This window comes from Oreochromis aureus, linkage group 12 (assembly GCF_013358895.1).
Source record: "Oreochromis aureus strain Israel breed Guangdong linkage group 12, ZZ_aureus, whole genome shotgun sequence".
NCBI classification, from domain to species: Eukaryota; Metazoa; Chordata; class Actinopteri; order Cichliformes; family Cichlidae; genus Oreochromis; species Oreochromis aureus.
The window spans coordinates 28,034,191-28,054,587 of NC_052953.1; the positions used below are offsets into that span (position 1 = coordinate 28,034,191).

The 20,397-nt window shown below is 42.3% G+C and overlaps 1 protein-coding gene across 3 annotated transcripts in view; it reads left to right on the forward strand.

Moving 5' to 3' along the window:
• ncor2 (nuclear receptor corepressor 2) overlaps positions 1 to 20,397 on the forward strand; it is an 87,379-nt gene that overhangs the window by 41,452 nt on the left and 25,530 nt on the right. For all 3 annotated transcript variants that reach the window (XM_031731286.2, XM_039620481.1, XM_039620480.1), the window contains exons 8-19: positions 939 to 991; positions 4,768 to 4,834; positions 5,876 to 6,048; positions 6,247 to 6,340; positions 8,657 to 8,835; positions 9,517 to 9,571; positions 9,661 to 9,759; positions 11,299 to 11,435; positions 13,071 to 13,231; positions 14,475 to 14,537; positions 19,617 to 19,759; positions 19,895 to 20,033. In XM_031731286.2, coding sequence (XP_031587146.1) covers positions 939 to 991; positions 4,768 to 4,834; positions 5,876 to 6,048; positions 6,247 to 6,340; positions 8,657 to 8,835; positions 9,517 to 9,571; positions 9,661 to 9,759; positions 11,299 to 11,435; positions 13,071 to 13,231; positions 14,475 to 14,537; positions 19,617 to 19,759; positions 19,895 to 20,033 — 1,363 coding nt within the window. The remainder of the gene's footprint in view (positions 1 to 938; positions 992 to 4,767; positions 4,835 to 5,875; positions 6,049 to 6,246; positions 6,341 to 8,656; positions 8,836 to 9,516; positions 9,572 to 9,660; positions 9,760 to 11,298; positions 11,436 to 13,070; positions 13,232 to 14,474; positions 14,538 to 19,616; positions 19,760 to 19,894; positions 20,034 to 20,397) is intronic.

Sequence of the window (20,397 nt, forward strand, 5' to 3'; positions counted from 1 at the left end):
TATATTTCACGTTTAAAAACTGTAACATGAATTCAGCCTTACCTTTGTTTTTTTGTATTCCACAACTTTAAAAATCGTGGATATGTCTCATTTCCTGAAAAGCTCCATCTCCCACAATGCCTCAGACCGTTTCCCGCCAAAACGTGTAAAAATTGTGATGTTACTGTGATCCTATTGGCTCAAATGATTAAAAAGAGGGGTCAGTCATGCAAATCGGTCAATAGAAGCCAAAGTTACTGCCCCTCAGAATTTTCAGGCCCAAAGACTATCCATTACATTCATGGAAGGCCCATTATGCATGTGTATGTGGGTAATTCTTCAGAAAATATTCAAATACAAGAAATCTTTAGGCATGTAAAGAAAGTTAATGCTGTTAATACCTAAGAAACTTCAACTTTCACAGACTGTGCCAAATTGCAAAACGCCTGGCTATGTCTTCACTAAAACCTCTGCAACTTTTCTCAGTTTCACTTCCGCAGCATTGCAATTATTGCACATATAATATCCATATGGTGATTCATGATTTTCTGGAGTTTGTGTACTGCAGCATATTTTCAAAGGCCTTTTTTTTTCATATTTTCCTAAAAAAAATATATATGTTTTTCTTCCATCCTCAGTTACTTTGACACCTATATTTACACCTCTGATAAGGTCTCACAAATTTTAGCTTTGTTTTGATACTAAGATTGTTTATTCAGCGTGTATGCAGAGAAATACTATATTTATTTTGGACATCTTATTTTCGAGCAGTAACCTCAGGAAAAACCCTGGGGTTTAAGAGGTTAACTCCTGGTCATATTTTTTTTTCTTTTTTCCTTTGCTGTAAGGTGAGAGTCATATTCATCACATGTTGGAAGAAAAAATGAAATATGTTTTATCTGTTATACAGTTGGAAAAAAATGGCTTTCTGTTCATCAGCTTTTTTTTCTCCAATCCAGCCTCTGTACAACCAGCCTTCTGATACCAAGCAGTACCATGAAAACATCAAAATGTGAGTCTGTCATTACATATGCCTACACACTCTCATCACCAAGTCTTTTACACACAAACACTGAAATACAAGTGTAACATATTGAATAAGTTAACTGACATGGGACCTCCTGTGGGATAAATGTCACTTTAGAGATCTTGATGGACATGGTTTTATATAAATTAATTACAAACAGATGTATTTAAAGATGTACACAGAGTAGCCAAAACACTAAAGCCACTGACAGATTAAGTTTATAACACTGATCTTTTTTGTGTCAGTGTTGTGTTTTTTGTGTCTTTTTTGTTACAACGGCACCTGCCAAGCAATGGAATAAATTAAGCTGCGACTGAACACAAAGAGGGAGGAGCTTTAAAGATCTAAGTGATTTTGGCAAAGACCGCCCACTGAAAGTGTGTCAACAACTGGTGAATTAGCGAGAAGGTCATCGGTAGTCAGTGTGTGTTGATGCACATGGGATTGAAGAGCTGCTGCTGTTGACCTCTGTCCTAAATGGTGAACATCGGTGTCAGAACTGGATCCTTCAACAGTGTAGGGTGTTCTCTTCTAAATAATGATTTCTTTTACATCATATGGGCCACTTTTTCCCAAATTAGCGAAGAGATTGGAAGAAGACCTGGTGAAAACAGTGTTCATCTGGGAAAACTGGATTTTGCTTTGACCTACCAAAACATTAGATGCTTTCAGACCAGAAAAACGTATACATTGTTCTAATTACCTAATATCCCTTTTTTGTGTCTGTGTGTCAGCACTTTAAGAAATGGGGATGATAGTCTTGCTTCTAGCACAGCACAAACCTTTGACCTACCTAAGTGTATGGTTGGTTTTGATTCAAGAAGTTGATCTTCTTGAATCAAAACTAACCATACACAGCCCTGTGGCAGAAACCTGTGTAAAAAAAAAAACAAAGAACAAAAGTCAGTTTTATGGTATGGAGGAAATGCAGTGCAAATTCACTTGTCAAGAGAGATGTAAAAACAGTTGCTTGCATTTCCTGTCAGCTTGCAGCCTGTGGTAACCACACACAGCGACACAATGTACTGAGAAAAATTATGAAGCTGAATCCAGATTACAAGAAAGTCAAAAGGCCACAGAGACCAAAGCGGAGGAATTTAAGTTGCTATGGTTTACTGGTTGCTGTCTTTTGGTGTCGACTGGCATATACTGGTAATGTAGGCACAAAGGATTTGTTATTCAAGCTTTTGGAAACCATCATCAATGGCACCAGGACCTGCAGTTTGCTGGTGGAGACATCTGTTAAGGGTTAATGACTCCCTTTATACTTGGTAACATATAAAGAAAATAGTTCTTTTTGTTCAAATTATGTTCAAATTGAGTGCTTTAAACCACGGACGTAGTGTCAATTCATACTTCTCCTTTCCAGATATATTATTATGAAACATGACACACAACTCCAATCATAGTGTCCTCTGCCTTGTTGTTGTAGTGGTTTCCACACCAGCTGCTAACTGGTTAACATTTCACCCTGCTGATCTGACCTTTGCAACTTATTGGATATTAAGGATCTGCTGCTAAAGTCCTGGGGAGTCACCCCCTTGGCAGTTCAGAACTGCTTCGGCAGCACAAGGAAGAGGTGCAGAAGACTCAGGAGCTAGTTTTAATGTTGCGACTGATTGATGTGTAATCAGTGTATACAAGGAATTTGAAACCATGATAGTAAAACATTAAGAGCAACAACACCTACATAATGTAAATGAGGTATACACAAGGCAATTCCTGTTGGTAACCTGTTAACTTAGCCTTTGTTTTTGTTTTTATTAGTGATTGAAACTTGGTAACCTTAGCAGCCATTAATCCCTGCGTTGGTTTTATATTGCCTCAGCGTGAGAAACTAGCTGCTTTCCACCACATCCCATATTTCAACTATCCTTTACCCATTGGCAGACCACAAACAATGCATTTCAGAGGGAGATGTAAGTTGTCATTATGTAAGCTAAGTAGTGAAACTTGATGGAATTAATGTGTTTAACAATGGGGAGGCTAAAGGGTTAAAAAGACAAGCAAACACAAAAAAATGCCTACTGGAATAAGAGAGGAGCAGAAAGTATACAATCCTGTGTGGCACTGCCATGTCTGTCAATATAGCTTATGTCCATCTGTAATCTTTTAAGGACTGTAATTCACAGTGAGGCACATCAAAAGACTCTGGGAGGGTGTAGTGGCTCGCCTGCACCGTTGGCACTGTAGTTTGGGCAGTGGCGCACCACAAGATGTGTCTGACCTCTTACCCGCTCACTGCTGTCTTCACCCCTTTTGATCCCTTCATCGTTTGATCAGTATTATTGCCTCAAAGCAATTAACTGAAAACTGTCTTCGCGCTCTTCGTGTTTATGTTATTAAATACCAGTGTGTCGCTTTGAACCTGCACAATTGACTCCTTTGTTTTGTTAACTGGTTTGATAACCTTGGTATTCATGTTGGGATAGGGGACTAGCAGTATCTCTGTGGAGCTCTGTCTCCATCCCAGTTCATCATCTGTGTATTATCACAAAGGATATCTGTAAATATCCTTTGTGTATGCAGTTTTCTGTAAAGGCATATTCTAATTATGAGGTTTGAAAAGGTTTTTTTTCTTTTTCTTAGTGTGGTGGCACCACTGGAGAACATCTGTCACAATTTTGCATATAATGCGTCTTTCAGCCGTCATGTTTTAGAGGTATAATGCCAAATTACAGTGTTCTCCAATATCTCAGAAATGGCACCGGCTTACAGCAGGACAAAGGAAACCTTTTGTAGGGGTTCAGGGCTGCTAATCTTTCCCTTTGCCATCTGGTGTCTAGAGGACAAAGCCATCTCTGTCCTTAAAGAGCTTAATCTATCAGTCCTGTTTTTGCCATAGTGAGTTAGTTCTCATCCATTATAGGCCACACTGTGTGGACATCTACATTATCTAGCTGGATTTGGCAGCTTTTATCTTTCTTTAACCCTGCTGCAATGCCACAGCTCAACATGTGTTTGTGTTTGTATGTCTATGTGTGTGTGCGTGGGAGTGTTTTTGTAGGTTGGGGGTTGAGGCTCTGTAGATCTGACTTGGTTTTGGTACTGCAGATAAAAAGTTGGGAATACGAGCAGGGCCATCGTCAGCATTTATATCTCTGCTTACTCTGAATGCTATCTTTAAATTTTCACAAGAGTCATACACCCCTGTTAGCCCACTTCCTAGTTTTCCGTCCTTGTCCATGACCTGAAGGACCCTGCGGCTCAGCTGAAGTGACTAATGTAGAATAAGATTACATTAATCAGTGGGGAACGTGACCTTACAAGTGACAGATTAAGTGTCAGGAATAAAACTCTGTCTTGCAGCAAAGAAAGAGACAAACTGAGTGGCTGCCTAAGGAGATTACTGGCCCTGACCTTTATTTGAAGCTCTGTGGCTGGCTGTTCCCAGCACAGACAAGTTTTATAAGTTTGGCTCCCCTCGCTGTCCTTTCCACCCAGAAGCAAGTTTGAGTTTATCGAGCGGTGGCATACAAGGACAGGCATTGTTTGTGTTTATGTGAGTGTGTGAGAGTCTGAGAGAGAGGGTGTGTGTGTATGTGGTTATTTATGTATTGAGAAAAGAAGTGGTGCACAGAAGCTCCTGAAATAATAGAAAATGTACCTGAGGATCTTGAGGACATCATAGGCTTGGCTCTATTATGTGAGAGGAATATGATGAAAGCCAGAGCAGTGTCTGATAATGATTGGATCCCCCCCACATGTTCTCACCTTATTCTTTTATTCCCGTCCTTCTGCCCTCTGTTTTCTCCTCTTAGAAACCAGGCGATGAGGAAGAAGCTCATCTTATACTTCAAAAGGAGAAATCATGCTCGTAAGCAGTGGGTAAGTATAGAACTTCACATTTTTGACTCTCTGCTGGCCTTAGCCCGTGACGGATGACTAGCGTGAAAGTGGGCCAGCTGCTCCTTGAAGTGCGTGGCCATTTTAGGCATACCAAAGAAAAGGGCTGTGGGTATGATCTGCTGTTGGTACTTGCACTATGCTCTTGGGAAACAATTGCTTTCAAAACCAACCAAAAAAATAACCTATGTTGTCATCTGAAAGTATAATTTTGAATTCACTGTCAGCCAATCACTGTAATGAGCAGTGTACAGAGTTACTCCATGCTCCAGCCTGCCAGGGCCTGAGTAAGACTGAGCTAAAAAGCACGACTATAAATAAAGCTGAGATCAATGGGGTGAGTTCTGATGCTAGAGCCAGGCAGCCATTGTAAAATCTACTGACTTGACAGGAAATCATTATTTTTTACTATGACATTTGCGTGTATCCAAAAGTAAAAAATATATGATGAGAAAGTAGGATCTAATCTCTCAGTCAGTGCCAGAGGAACTGTGTCACAGCATATTCTGTATTGTAAGTTGATGTAAGGAAAAAAAAAAGGTTCAAATGCAGCACCTCATCAGTGTCACGGTGTCCACTCTTCTCAAAGTGAGGAGCTCCTTGTGGGCAAAGTGAAGGGAGACGTTACATAGTAATTTATGAGCCCGCCGAGGGTCGTGTCTCCACCAGGGTTAATGGCCTGCTTTACAGCCTGCCTGTGAGGATGCTGGGAAAAACAGTTGGCTGCCGGAGATTTGACTCGAGGCTAGACTCCTCATAGAATACCAACACGTCACTTTGCCCCCTCTGAACACACAGGGGTGCATGGTAGGATACACCCAGGAGACGCAATGTGAACAATCACTTTGTTCTTTGAGGGTTGCCGTGTGTTTTAGGGTTCCCTGTCAAATCTTCAGGAAATGCATCTTCTCAAACATAATACTCCCCCTAGTTCAAATCCAATACGTTGAGGGATAATAATAAGGATCATATTTAAATAGATCCACATTAGACTGAGCTCGTTTTGTTTCTGTGATCCTTCAGGAACAGAAGTTTTGCCAGCGCTATGACCAGCTAATGGAAGCTTGGGAGAAGAAGGTGGAGCGCATTGAAAACAACCCGCGGCGCAGAGCCAAGGAGAGCAAGGTGCGGGAGTACTACGAGAAACAGTTCCCAGAGATCCGCAAGCAAAGAGAGCTGCAGGAGCGAATGCAGAGGTGGGATGATTTGTTTTCCCTACCAGCACAACAGACACTGTTAATGTAACAGACTCAATCAGTTTGATTTCTTGCCTTATTACTGCTGCTCTTGTAAAGCGTTAACGTGGATTTGTTTCATCATGTGATGTAGGTACTCACTGACAGCAATGTGTGGGTAGATTTGAATGAACGGGTCTTCTTTTTTTCTTTTTGTAGCCGTGTTGGGCAGCGAGGGGGTGGGCTGACCTCATCTGCAGCTCGCAGTGAACATGAAGTCTCTGAAATCATTGATGGAATATCAGAGCATGAGGTAAGCTCTTCTGTTAAAGTGGCTTAGCCGCTAGAATTGGTCTTCGTGCGCATCTTGTATTTGTACGTGCTCATGTGGGGAGAAATGTGATATGCCTTAATATGTAAATCTGTATATGTGAGCGTTCACCCATTTCATATTAAATATGTGAAGTTTGTAAGCTTAAAAATTGTCTATATGTGAATTGCTGCTGGTTTAAAGGCAAGTGCAGCTCAGGCCAAATATTGATGTGTAGCATTTTAGGTTCACTGCATTTTGGATGTTTTTATTGCTCCTTGATTTGGTGACACCTGCAGTTACTGGTGGCAGTTGTGATATCAGTTTAATGCTGCACCTCACACAGTTATAGGTGTACCAAGAAGAAAAAGGACCAGAAAATCTGTCAGTAATTGGCCTTTCCCATCATCATGTTGAACAATCATCTTTTTTTGTTTGTTTTTGAAACACACAACGTGAGTCTTTGAACAGAAACTTGCTGTAAAAGTGAAAGCTTGTTACCTTGCTGAGAAGTCAGGGGTGTGCTGTTGCCTGCAGCATTTCATCTGAACAGATCACTTAGCAGTTCCTCCTTGTTTCCTTACACTCTGTCATAATTCAAACTGATTCACTGACAGAGCAGTGCCAGAGATGCTGTCATAAACGATGCATTTGCTCTGACTTCAGTATAAGTCAACTTGTGTTTTGGTAGGTAAATTTAAATGTGAAAACGCTGCAGTGGGAAATGTTTGGTTTGCTTCGGCTGTGATTGTCTTGTCATCAGCTTTCCAGTGACTGGAGGGTTGGATGTCTAATCAACTGACAATAAATAATCGCGACATTGTCGGGAATAAACACGACTTTAGAGTCCTGACTTCGGTTCAGGAGATGAAGCTTATGGTGAGGAAGAGGATGACGTTTTATCTAGATGCCAGTCGCGCTGTCTTTCTTTGTGTTTTCACTTCTTTGGCAGGCATGAATAAAAATTTGCCTTCATGGCACTTTTCTCCTCTACCTTTGGTGTACTTTGTATGTGACCAGTCTCTAGCCACATGGATAAATGCAGTTAGGCAGAACGACAATGTTCATCGCAGCCACCGTATTCAAGATAGCAGGGTAGCATGGCAGATTCCACAAACTAGCACCCGGTCCTGTGTATTTTTAAAAAAACGACCGACTATACCTTTGAGGCCACCACAACCCAGAAGCTAGCACAGCTGCTTTCAGCTGGAATGCTCTCAAAGGCTTTAGGAGTTTCTGGCAGTTTCTACTGGCTCTGTCACTTGTAGTCTTCACTCGTTTCTCTTTGCTTTATGTACTGTGTAATCTGCACAGTTGACCCATAGCTTTAGCTACAGTAATCATAGTTCTTGCCCGTTACACTCTGTGTAGTTGTTCTGCGATGAATCTAAACCTTCAGGCAGAGAATGGGGAACTTTAACATGGACTTCAAAATCACAGCTGAGTAACTGCCTGGAGATTTGCAGGTTTTGGAAAGAGTTTGAGCATTAAAAATATTTTTACATTCAAAAAAAAAAAAAAAAAAAAAAAAAAAAGACTAGACATCAGATCTACTAAACCAAGTGTCGTGGGGCATTTAAAGTACAAAAGCTAATAATTACTCCAGTTGAAATGAAATTCAGTTCTCAAAGTGTATTTTCAAATTGAAAATATAGTCACTGAAAATATCACAGACCGGTCACATACAAAGTACACCAAAGGTAGAGGAGAAAAGTGCCATGAATGCAAATTTTAATTCATGTCTGCACCTTCAGACTCAAGATATGAAGGATCACCAAAGAAGTGAAAACACAAAGGAAAGACACAACGTGACTGGCATATAGATAAAACGTCATCCTCCTCCTCCTCACCACAAGCTTCATCTACTGAACTGAAGTCGGGACTCTAACGCACAAAAATATGCACAAAAACTCGTACTTATTCCTGACAATGTCATGATTACTTATTGCCAGTCGATTAGACTGCAGCCCTTCAGTCTTTGGAAAGCTGATGACAAGACGGTGCTTTTCATTTACAAACCAGTCCTGAGGTTTTGGTTCTTTGTTAGGTTGCAAATAGTTGAGTGATGGGAAATAAGTCTGTGAAGGAGAGCTGCTATTAGACCTAGCATAACAGAGCCTGCTGAGTCACCAAATCACACTGAAATTCTGTGCTTGTTTTCCAAATGCTTCAAACATCATTTGCTACCACACAACTTTTTAAGAGAGTGCATGTCTGCATTAGCACTAGGCTGTATGTCTCTCTCTGGAGACCAGCCCCCTCACTCCAGGATGTTAATTTCTCTGTCTTGTGTGGGTTTGTGGCACGCGTGGACACCAGAACACAGAGAAGCAAATGCGACAGCTGGCAGTCATCCCTCCTATGCTGTTTGACGCTGAGCAGCAACGCATCAAGTTCATCAACATGAATGGGTTGATGGGCGACCCCATGAAGGTGTACAAGGACCGGCAGGTTATGAATATGTGGAGCGATCAAGAGAAGGACACTTTCAGAGAGAAGTAAGCTCCTTTCCTTTGATAATAACACACCTAGAAACAGAAGCTGTTGGACACCCACAGCACAGCATGTGACCCGACTGTAGGTTTTCCTTCATCTTTACAGGTTTATTCTGTTTTCAGATGCTGTATTAACTTTCAGTTCAGCTCTTACTTTCATAAAATTTCCTGAGATTAGCTTTTTATATAACATGGTGAACTGCGTCTTTTGCTCCCTGTGAAACGTGTGTGACCGAGAAAGGGTCAGGGAGTTGTTGGTAAGGAAGTGAATCTTCCTCTTTCGTGAGAATTGAGAAGAGGCGGTTCAGGCAGCCAAATCAAACCCGTGCTGTAAAATCGTCAACTTTAAAGTTTGGCCACAAACAAACTTCAGCTTCTTCTTCTAACAATACTGATCTAAAAGAAATACTAAGTAACCGGTATTATTTATTTATTTATTTAATTATTGAAACATTTATTTATGTAATAGATTTTAGATTTAAAGCAGTGTTTTTGTTTTTCTCCTTTTTTCTGTTCTTTTTGTTTTATTTTTTTTAGGTAAGCTGAGTCATAAATTCTCATTTTCTTTCTGTGTGATCGCTGACGTCATCCCACCCCCAGGCACTCTCTTTGTGATGTTTTGTGACTTTCCAGAAATTACCATTATTTTGGATTCATTCTGTTGCCTTTGTTGTGCTTCCACAGGTTTATCCAGCACCCCAAAAACTTTGGTCTGATTGCATCTTTTCTAGAGAGAAAGGTATACTTTTATCTCCCTCTCCTCTCCTTTGTTTTTGTGTCATTCCCTTTTTTCAAGGCATAAGAAATGACATTTGTTTCATGTTTCAGACGGTGGCAGAGTGTGTGCTCTTTTACTACCTGACCAAAAAGAATGAGAACTACAAGAACATTGTGCGAAGGAACTACCGACGCAGAGGAAGAAGCCAGGTATTTTGATCTTTGAGGCTTACACTTCTGATAGATTCTCTGCATTGTGATTGAGTTGAGATACGATTGTTTTTGTGTAGAGCACATGGGGTACTTTATGTGTAAATATGGCACACTGAAAGACTTCAGTCCCTTTAAAATCAACTCAGAATGAGGCTGATAATATGTCCGTTGTAAACACAATCATCATCTCACCGTGTTAAACCATTTTTCTGTAGTAGGGTGACGTTATTTCTGCTCCTAATGAACTCTGTTATAATGTACCTAACCTCAGGTGCTAACTTCATGGTGGCACTAATGAAATGGCACATCTAGGGCGACCTTTTCGTATGTTTATGAGCAAACCATCTCATCTTTCCTGAAGAAACTGCTCATTACCAGGCACTTGGCGCCATATCTCTTGATTAGCAGCTAGCATTTACAGCTCACAGTCACAGAGGGAGGTATCTACAGAGGAGGAACAGAAAGTGCATCGCTATACATCAGGATGGCTTGAAATGGTAACAGATTATTTTCGGGGACAGGAGAAAATATAATAGGAAACGACTTAATATAAATGTTAATGTCTTTCCAGCTTCACAGAGTCCAATCTTTTTCTAAGTATTGTAGTGTTGTGTTGAGATCATTATTAATTTCACAGAGCGGGAGAGGACATTAGGGATGCTGTGCAAATGGAGAAAAAAGAATTAGCTTCTCTGTGTGAAAGGTGCATTTTTATATTTGCTCTTCTCCCTCCCTAACAACAAATGCTAAGTAAGATTTTGATACTGCAAATACCTCAGAAAGAGAATATGAGATTTTAATTCTTGATCAAGAGCCGACTGATCATTGTTAAAGCAGTATTTATGGTTTTAGGTCGAGCTGCGTGTCAGTGCTGTGAACTCTAACCATAAAAGCCCAGACAAGCAGGAAACTGCTGAGGAAGTGGTTCTGGGTGCTTCAGGAGCAAGAAATGTGCTGCTGTAATTTCGGAACTTTCGCATCCTCTTTGGTTTTGCCTTTGCTAAAATTGAAGCTGCGTAATTCTTCATTTAGGTAAAGTGAGATGCATTTGAAAAAACAATAAAAGAAAGCAAGGTTTTAGAAATGAGGAAGAGTGGAATTTCTTTTTTTGGTTTCATATTCTATGTTTAAAAAAAAAAACACAAGAAAAAAGCACCACCACCACAAAAGCCAGCTCGACACCGTCGGCTGGAAAGTCTCAGACTTGAGTTCTGCCACCAAAATTGCTAAGTCATTCGCTGTTTGGAAGCAAGCAGAACATGCGTGAAGATAAACTGTGGTTTGTAATGCTAGAAAGATACTTGAGTAATCTACTCAAGTAAAGCTGTTAACCACCGACTGCTTCTTTTTATATTAATCTGATGGGCAGGATGCACAGGATTTTGACAAAATCTGAATGCTTCTGCGTTTGCACACTGAAGCGTGTGCATCAAAGATGTGCAAATTGCAGGAGATTTTGGGTTGTTTGTCTTTGCCAAACTACTTGGGGTTATCTTTGTAATACGGCACCTCATTGTTGTGTTTTTTTCTTCACAGCACGGTCAGCAGCAGCAGCAGCAGCAGCAACAAGTGAGCCGGAACAGCCAGGAAGACAAGGAGAAGGAGGAGAAAGAGAAGGAGGCAGAGCGGGATGAAGAGAAAAATGACACTGAAGACAAGGAAGATGGAATGAAGTGAGTTGCCGTTAATAATTTAAAAAAAGAAGTCTAAACATTCCAAGCAAGCTTTAGCACTGTGAGCTTTAAGTTTGAGAGCACACTGACAGCTCAAAGAAAAGATGGAGTTGAGTGGGTGAACCCATACAGCTGAAGTAATTTTTCTTACTTGATCTTTTTCTCCAAGTCACAGTTTTTCGAATTGTTCCATGTCGGGATGCAGGAAATGGAGTAGGAGTAATTTTTGGCTATTGGGAGTTGATCTGGAAATGCAATCATTCTGTAACCCTTGAGCTCTTTCTCCCTCACCTCCAACCAGACTTTCCACCTACAGCAAATTCGAGCTTCCATTTGTTCTCCCTAGTAGAGCAGCTGTTTTCCTGTTTACGTTCATCCCTTTGCAAATAGCGCCAAGTCTCATTTTTAAAACGCTTTGCTTATTTTGTTAGTCTGAGTTGTTTTTGGTGAGGAAAATAAGCAGTGTAATTAACCTAGCTGGGTGCAGTGTTGAAGGAGGGGGTGTTTTTAGGCATGGTGCCACTGAACGAGGCAGAAACAGTAGGAATTTCATTGCTTTCTGTTGCCTGAAAATTATTAGATAAATCCAGCCCTCTGCGTGTGTATTTAGGCACTATATTATGTTGTCAGCTGAGAGTGTACACTCTAGCAGTTTCAAGCAATGGTAGGTCATATTTGCCGATGTGTCAGACTGCAGGATGATGATGATGAAGCGTTGCCGGGTGCCTGCCTGCTCTGAGGCGAGGCCAGGGGACTCCGTGACTCCCAGCACACCCCGCTGCCTGCCTGTCACCCCTGGCACAGCTGGCTTGCCTATATTTAGTGTGCCACCAGCTCCCTCAGCAAGATTAATGGAGCTGGGGGAAGATGAATGGAGGAGCAGAAGGTTCAAATTCAGTGGCTGTCTCCTGGCATGCCATTGTGCAGACACTCGATAAATTATCCTGGAAATAAAAAGAATGGAAAAAGCAGCGTCTGCATACACGTTCAAATTTTGGATTTTAAGTTTGTTTCATTCTGAGGTATTTTTGCCCGTCCTCATGTGGACAAACATGTCCATGTCCAGGATTGGGACAGTATACCCACGCAAGTAACTGCATCAGGCATATAAGGTCATTATTTTTGCATATCAGAAAACAGTGCATTAGTTTTATTTACCTGCCTCTCTGTCCACATATTGAATAATGTACCACAATTTCCCTGTGTTACTGCAGTGAGATGCTTTTTCTTGGTCCTGCTGTTTTTTAGCGTTGTAGTATTGAAAAGTGTCACAGCTCCTGTTTGTTGGATATTTGCATCCTATCATTTTGAATTATTTTTTGTTTTTTCAGAAATTACTATAGTCCCAATAAATACGAAATAAAATTTCTATCCCTGATGAATATTTGGATCCACTTTTTTTGATCTTTAGTCATCATTTTGTGATGCATAACTTTGACTGCACAAATGAGACCATTATGCTGTTGAATCATACCACCACCCTACCTATTTTCTTTTTTTTCTTTTTTTTCTTTAAAAGACTATTATCAGTGCCTCACAGTGCTGCCCAGAAATTAATGTCCTGTTTAATAGACCTGAGCATTCAGCAACCCGGTGCATTCTCTTGCTGACTCTGTTGACATTTTCCAAATACAGGGACGACACCTCTGGAGAAGATGCAGAGGACAAAGAGCCTCCCGTGGCTTTCAAGGGTCGACGAACAGCCAATAGCCAGGGACGCCGCAAGGGCCGTATAACCCGCTCTATGACCAGCGAAGCAGAGGAGACCTCAGCACCGCCACTCAACAATGAGCTCGGTCAGTATCTCTTGCACTGCAGCAAATTGGTGCAGATTTCTCCTCTCTCTCTCTTCTTTCAGTTTAAAAAAAAAAAAAAAAAGCCCAACAAATTACCATATGACTTAAGCCACGCTGAACTCTGTAGCCTTAGAAAACAATGTAGGTAAACGGCATGATCAAATTGCTATTAGACTTATATACAGATGTAATGACATACTTTATTACAAAATCATTCTAAATTAACTCTGTAATTTTTAACGGGATGTAAAAGATTAAGATGGCGTGCAGGAATAGATTGTGTGCATTTGTTAACAGCAATTGAACGAGAGAATCTTTACAGATAAATATTTGCCATCATCACTCAGGACTGAGTTTGGTCACCTTTGATCTAGTTGTGGCCTTTGGTCCCGTACCACAAGAGTGCACTGTTGATCCTTTGTCTTTTATTCGTGTAGTCTTATTCAGTCTTAAACTCATTACTTTTGCCTCACTGTCACTCAAACAGCATAAAAAGAAATCGTAATGGGTGTAAAATGTGGCAGCATTAGGTACGCACACAAAATGCTATTGGCAAAAGATGAACTATTAATAAAGGACTGTGTCAGCACTGTCCCCCTGCTTAGCTCTGTTTCATGTTCTAACAGATGGTGTGTAAGCTGTGCACACACAGACAAACTAGCTTCAGGCTGGGATGGCATTTTTGATGTTTCAGCATTTGTGCATACATGCTGCAGGTGTAGTCACAAGGAATCCCCTGGTGACTCGGGCTGTAGGGGCTCTCAGTCAGCAGCCACACCCCTGCCACTGTTTGCTCCCCTGCTAGCAGAAGTGCTAGCTGGCCCAATGTGCCCTTCACAGGTCCATATAGAGGACACGTGAGCACAGACTCCTGCTGCGCTGTCCTGTCATGGAGGGCCAGGGACAGCCTGGCTTATGGCCTGTGCAGGGAAAGAAGCCAGTTGTTATGTCTATAATCATTAACTGACTTCTCTCCTTGGATTTCCTGCTTCCACCATCTAAAACAAACAGTCCCCAGCGACCCGTGCTGCAGTGCTTCACTGGCAAGCAGTTCAAGCCACCCTCCCCCTCTTATTCTTTTTTTTTTTTCTTCTTTAATTTCTCTCTGTCTTTCTTCTCGTCAGTCACTCCCTAACAGACACAGTGACAACTGCCCACTCCCCCCTCCACCTCCTCCCGCCTTCTCTAACTTGGTGGTTCTCCTTTTTTTTGTCTTTTTTTTTTTTTTTTTTTTCTTAAACAGCCAATCTTGAAATGAATGAGAGCTCTCGCTGGACTGAAGAAGAGATGGAAACTGCCAAAAAAGGTAAGACACCTTTCTTTTCTCGTGTGAAGTAGCTTTATTGCAGGTTTTATGTATTATAATAAACTCGTCAACGCAAAGAATACTTATCAGCTTCAAGCACTGTTCGAAAGCATAGACAAGTGATGTGGCTGTGACTTCCTGTTGGTGTGGTAGCAACCACCACGTGCTGCTAGGTTATGTCTATGCATGTGTATGTCAGTCTGCCTGGACGGAGTCTGCTGCTTTTTGGAGCCGTTTCCTTGTGTCTCTGGGTCAAGGCAAGCCTGTCTTTTATCAAGGAGGCTGTAAAGTCTGCCCCTTATCAACCAACCCCTGCGAATGCGGCAGTCATTAACTCGGGCTGTTTATTGTCTCTCACTGAAGATTACTTAGCTTATGGCTGATTCATAAAGGTCACTGACATTCTGTCAGTTTTCCTTGCACCAGCACTCTCTGTGAATGCTTTTAAAGTTTTTTTGTGTTTGTTTTTTTTATTTAATATGCAGTACATTACCCTCATTTGCTGATTCAATGAGCTCTTTACCTGCAGTGATGTTTACTATGCTTTAAAGACACGTTTACATATTGCAAGAAAAGGTGAGTGTGTGTGTTGGCAGGGACATTGTATATAAAGATCTTTCTTTACTCTTCACGATAAATGCGTCCTTTTTTGATAACTTCTAAAATAGCGGGCAAAGTTGATCAACTACCTCTTTGTAGTGCTAGGTCTTCTGCACATGATTCACTGGGTTTCACAAGGCGGCTGCTTTGTGGTAATTTATAGGTGATGTGTCATTGTGCTTTGTGCGACTGGCAGGCCTGTTTTTGAATGTTTTGAACAGGAGATGAGGTGCCTTGCAAGTGTGATATTAAAATCCTATTTAGTCTGCACCTGCTTTGCGCTTTGTGTCCCGTCTCCTGCAAATTGGTATTTGTGTGTTTGTGCAGGTTTGTGTGTTAAGAGGTTATTTTGTGATAACTGGCACTAGCCTGGCTCGAACACGGTCCTGTGTAGTAATCCTGGTTAATGTCTTCAGTTCCATTCTCCTGCTGTAGGATTAGTGGGGCACTCCATCCAAGAGGATTAGCCTGGCAGCTCTGTGGGAGCGGGGCTTCTATGAAGGGCTTATGTAACCACAACCACAGAACCCCAGCTACAGTACCAAGGGCTGAGGAGGAGGAGGAGGTTGTTTTATCATCAGTTCTAGCAACAACCCCCACACCTGTCAAAAGGGATTCCCTTTCCAAGAATTCAGACATTCCAAGATCACAACCTCCGTCCTCCCATTTCCTCAGTTACGCTTTAGTTTTGAATAAGCTTGTCAAGGTGCTTTCCGCAGCAGGTGCTTGACATGTATATGTTTTAAAGAGGCTTAGGTGTCCCGATGCTAATGTGTTTATCCCCTTGAGCTAACCAGATCTGAATAATGGCATTTATAGTGTCTGGCTGAGCCTCACCATTCCTGCGTGGCAGTGCCAGCCAGCAGTGCCTTCGAGGATGGCATGGCCACACTTGGAGATGGATCGCCCTTGTCTTCCCCAGTCAAAGATTGGCACCTCAACCAAGGGATGAGCAGGCTTTGTAACTCTGTCTTAAACCCACCACCCTCCGCCTACGTGAATGTGGGGACATGCAAGTAATGTGTAGCAAAGGCTATGCCTGTGTGTGCTGGAGTGCGTACAAGTCTTGGCCAGCATTTATGTAAGTGTGCTAATCTGCCAGGCTTCGCTTGGGTGCAGGCAGCCAGGCAGCTGGATAATAGCCCCAGCTCTGCATGCTGGAAGAACCCATTTAAAGGAGCAGCAGGTAGAGAATGCCATATTATCTTTTCTCTCTTTCTCCTCCGCCGTTGCTCCAACTCTCTCTCGTTCTGTCTCTCGGTTGGGAAGATGGCAACGGCCCAGATTGGCAAGAGCTGTGGAAGATTTGGCAAGCGCCTCTTTCCCCCACTCACTTTCTCTCTCCTCTCACTGTGTGTTGTTATAAACTGGAGAGGTCACATTCAAGATGAAAAGCAGGTCAGTCAGGAAAAATGTGAAAGCCTTTATGCTTTCTCATGGTATCAACATCAACTCCCTCTCTCACCCCTGCTGCCCCCACTCTTCTCTCTGTGCTTACTCTCCACTTCTGTATCCTTTCCCTTTCTCCATTGTCTCTCTGGCTCAGTGGCTCTGCTTTCTCTGTGTTTCCTCGCTTTCTCCAGGCTGCTCTCTCTCTCTGCTCTCTCTCTCTGCTCTCTGTTTACTCTTGGACTGCCCGAGTGTATGTTTGTGTCTGTGTGCTAGAGTATTAACAAGAGAGACAGAGAGAGTGAGAGAGAGAGAGAGAGAGAGAGAGAGAGAGAGAGAGAGAGAGTTTGTACTCACTCATGCTGTTGTGTGTGCGTGCGTGCGTGTGTGTGTATGTGCATGCCGCGGTGCCTGCTGGCAGAGTGAGGTAGGGGGAGGGACAGACCGACGGAAAGAGGGAGGGAGGGAAAAAAAGAGAGATAGAGGAGAGATCAGATGAGGAGAGAGAGGCTGAGCACATAGAACCGCCCCACAGTCCCACTTTCCTGTGGAAGTCTTCCCAGACGACCGCCATTGGGGAGAGGAGCGACTGAGAAGAACAGAGCAGCACTCACCGAAGCACAGGGAGGACAGAGGGAGAGAGAAAAGGAGGGGAGAGGCCAGGAGCATGTGCTGGTTTGGAGCATGTCAACCTGACACCGGCTCAAGTATCGAGCCAGCTGGCAAGAAGAGCACCGAGACTGAGCTGTTTTCATCTCCTCTGCTCTGGATCCGGAAGGCCCAGCCCTGAAGAGCTTCCCTGCTGGCCCTCGAGAGATCAGACGGTCTGATAGCGTTATCCAGAGCAGGGGCACGAGACGACGACCAGAGCGACAGGCATGTGACAGACAGGAATAACCACTTTCTGGCCGCACCAGGTGTTGATTGGACTTTATCTGGGAGGAGCTAAAGAAAATACGATGTCCTGATTGGGTGTGAGGCTACCACCTGTTTCAGTATTCTTACAGCTGATTGGATGTATGCTACATGTGTGTTGCTCTGAGCAACTGAGGCCCTGAGCCAACTATAACTTCTTGGGATTGTGCTTTGTGTGTTTGCGTGTGGCGGATCAAACTGGATATAGCTAGAGGTCATCACAAAGTGACCTTTGACCTTCAGTAAATAAATTGAACTCTTTAGCAGTTCAGCTTCACTGCATGCTGCAAAGAGTTAATCTAACTTCTATAAATGTGCTTATTCTTGTGCCGCCGTTGTTTCATGGTTGGTGTGAAGGCATATATTTTTGTCTGTACTCTTATCAGTTTCGAGGGTGTATGACTTGTAGGGCAGTCCACCCCCACCCACCCACCGACTGTAAAAGGTTATTAGGTATCAGTGGTCACGTGTCTCAGTCCTCATGGAGCGAGTCAGGGAAACCAGTCTTTTCTTCCTGGGAGAAGCTTTTCTAGCAATACCTTTTGTGGCAGCGATGAATATTTCAGCTGAAAAACCTCTTCCACTTTAACAGTTTCAAGGTGCGCTGCCGCTTTTAGACTCCAGAAGCTCAGACATGAAGATCACCCAAGCTTGTTATGGCAGCTCTTTTTATAATAGTATTAATAAATTCTCAGCCGGACAGTGACTATTATAGGTCTTTGCACTTTTTCTGCATGATTCATAGCTTTACTAGCCCTTTTAGCTAGAGATCCTTTTAAAAAAATTACATTTGTAGGTATGTATGACACAGGACTTATGTAGGTGCTAATGTTAATATAATTGCAACTATTGTGCGAGTGAACCACTACTGCGCAGTTTAAAAAAAAAAATAAATGCTTTTCCATATTTAGGTGGCGTTTTATGTGTCGTAATATCAGTGTTATAAGTATCTCTGTGCACAAAGTCTTATGAAACATTTCCAGGAAATGAGACTTGTAAACAACTAATAGATCAGTTTTTATTGCAGATATTACTTAGTAATAGTCTTATCACTAACTACTCAATCAAGTGTTGGTATCAGATTCAGGCTTTCAGATTATTATGAGAGCTGAACTGACGGGGCTGTAAACAGCTGTCCTTTCCTCTCCTTTGGCTCGCAGCTCTGCGTGTCGTCCTACTACCTCCATTAAGCGATGAGATGCAGAGACCTCTGAACCCATGGCCAAGGTTATCCCAAGACGTGTTGGCTCTGTGCCTGTTAATAACACCCCTCCCACCCACCAGCCCCCAGCAACCTTTTGAGAGGCTGTCCTGTTGCCAGGACCTGTCAGGCTGGCACAGGAAACAAGTGGGTGGTGTAAGCTAAGCCTCTTACAACACACTGTTAATGAGCTGCCTTTTAGCTAACAGCAGACTCTGGGAGGGGGGCGGTGGAGCAGATTCTATGCTATCTGTATTTCTCATTCACTTGTCTTTATGCACTGAATGCTCTCTGTATATCGTACTATAGCACATATACACACTTTGTGTGTGCGTCCCTACATTCTTGTGTGTTTCATGACAGGTTGATCTATCACAGCTCTGGCCCAGCGGGTGCCTGTAGACTCTTGTGTAAGGCCCAATCATGTGCTTGACTGAGTAAAGGACTTGGGTTTCTTGGAAGTGGGTCACATCAAAGTCAGTTAGAATATGACACACAGTGACCCCAGTGGAGTGAGTTAGTGATGTCATTGGTTTGACTGGCGGTTTACCTACCACTAGCACTTCCCTCTCCTTTTTACTTTATCAGTCTCTCTCTTTCTTTCACTCTCTGTCTGTACTTTGGAAGTCTATGTTAACAAGCCATGCTGCTCCTGGCAGAGTGGGACAGTGTCTCTGTTACACTGTGGGTAAAACTCCCAGGCTGTGCCGCAGTTTAGACAGCTGTATAGAGACAGATGTTCCTGGCTATTGATTTACAATGGAAACGCTGTACACTTGAAGAGATTAGAGATGGCGTTGATAGTATATAAGCCAAAATAACCATTAAATTTACAATCGTCACAAGCGGTGCACTTTGCACAGCTTACATCTTTTACAACTGCAGAGAGAATAGCAGGTCATCAAGGCCACATCCACACGTCTGTCTCTGTATGTCTATCCTAATCCCACTGCCTGTCCATCTGTTAATTCTAGGCCTTCTCCAGTATGGTAGGAATTGGTCCGCCATCGCCAAGATGGTGGGATCAAAGACCGTGTCACAGTGCAAGAACTTCTACTTCAACTACAAGAAGAGGCAGAAACTGGATGAAATTTTGCAGCAGCATAAAATGAAATCGGTAATCAAAATGACATCCGCAAGCCTCTATATTGCTTTAAAAAAAAGAGAATTCTATACTTTTTGTGTAACGTTATGCTGTAAGATTGCTTCTGTTGAGGCTTTTTTTTATGTGTGTGTGCTTATTTTCACCCAGGAGAAGGAACGAAAGGCCCGTCGTAGAGGCAAAGCCTCACAGAATGAGGAAGCTAATGCCCCATATCCAGCAGAGGAGGAGGAGATGGAGGGTTCAGGAGCCAGCTGCAATGAAGAAGAAGCCCCCGAGGATGGAGAGGGTATATCAGTCCTTATGCCTTGATTTTAAGCTTTCTATTTAATCTACAAAGTTGTTTGTATTGCATTGAATGTTCAGGACAACTACAACCTAACTACAAACTAGATTGCATACATAGACTTAATACCTCTCTTACAGTTTAGTTATTAATGGTTGTAAATGTAGAGTTTATGCCAGAGTTGTTTTTTTAATTGCATTTTATTGTACACAAACTTTATAAAGTGGCATCATGTCATATGACAGAAAAAAATGTTTGAGCAGCTCTTGTTGGCTTAAAGAATCATGGTCTACAAATGGGAAAATTATCATGAAACGCTGCTGTAGTTTGTTGACAGAAGTGTACTGCGTAGACTGTACTTCCTCAA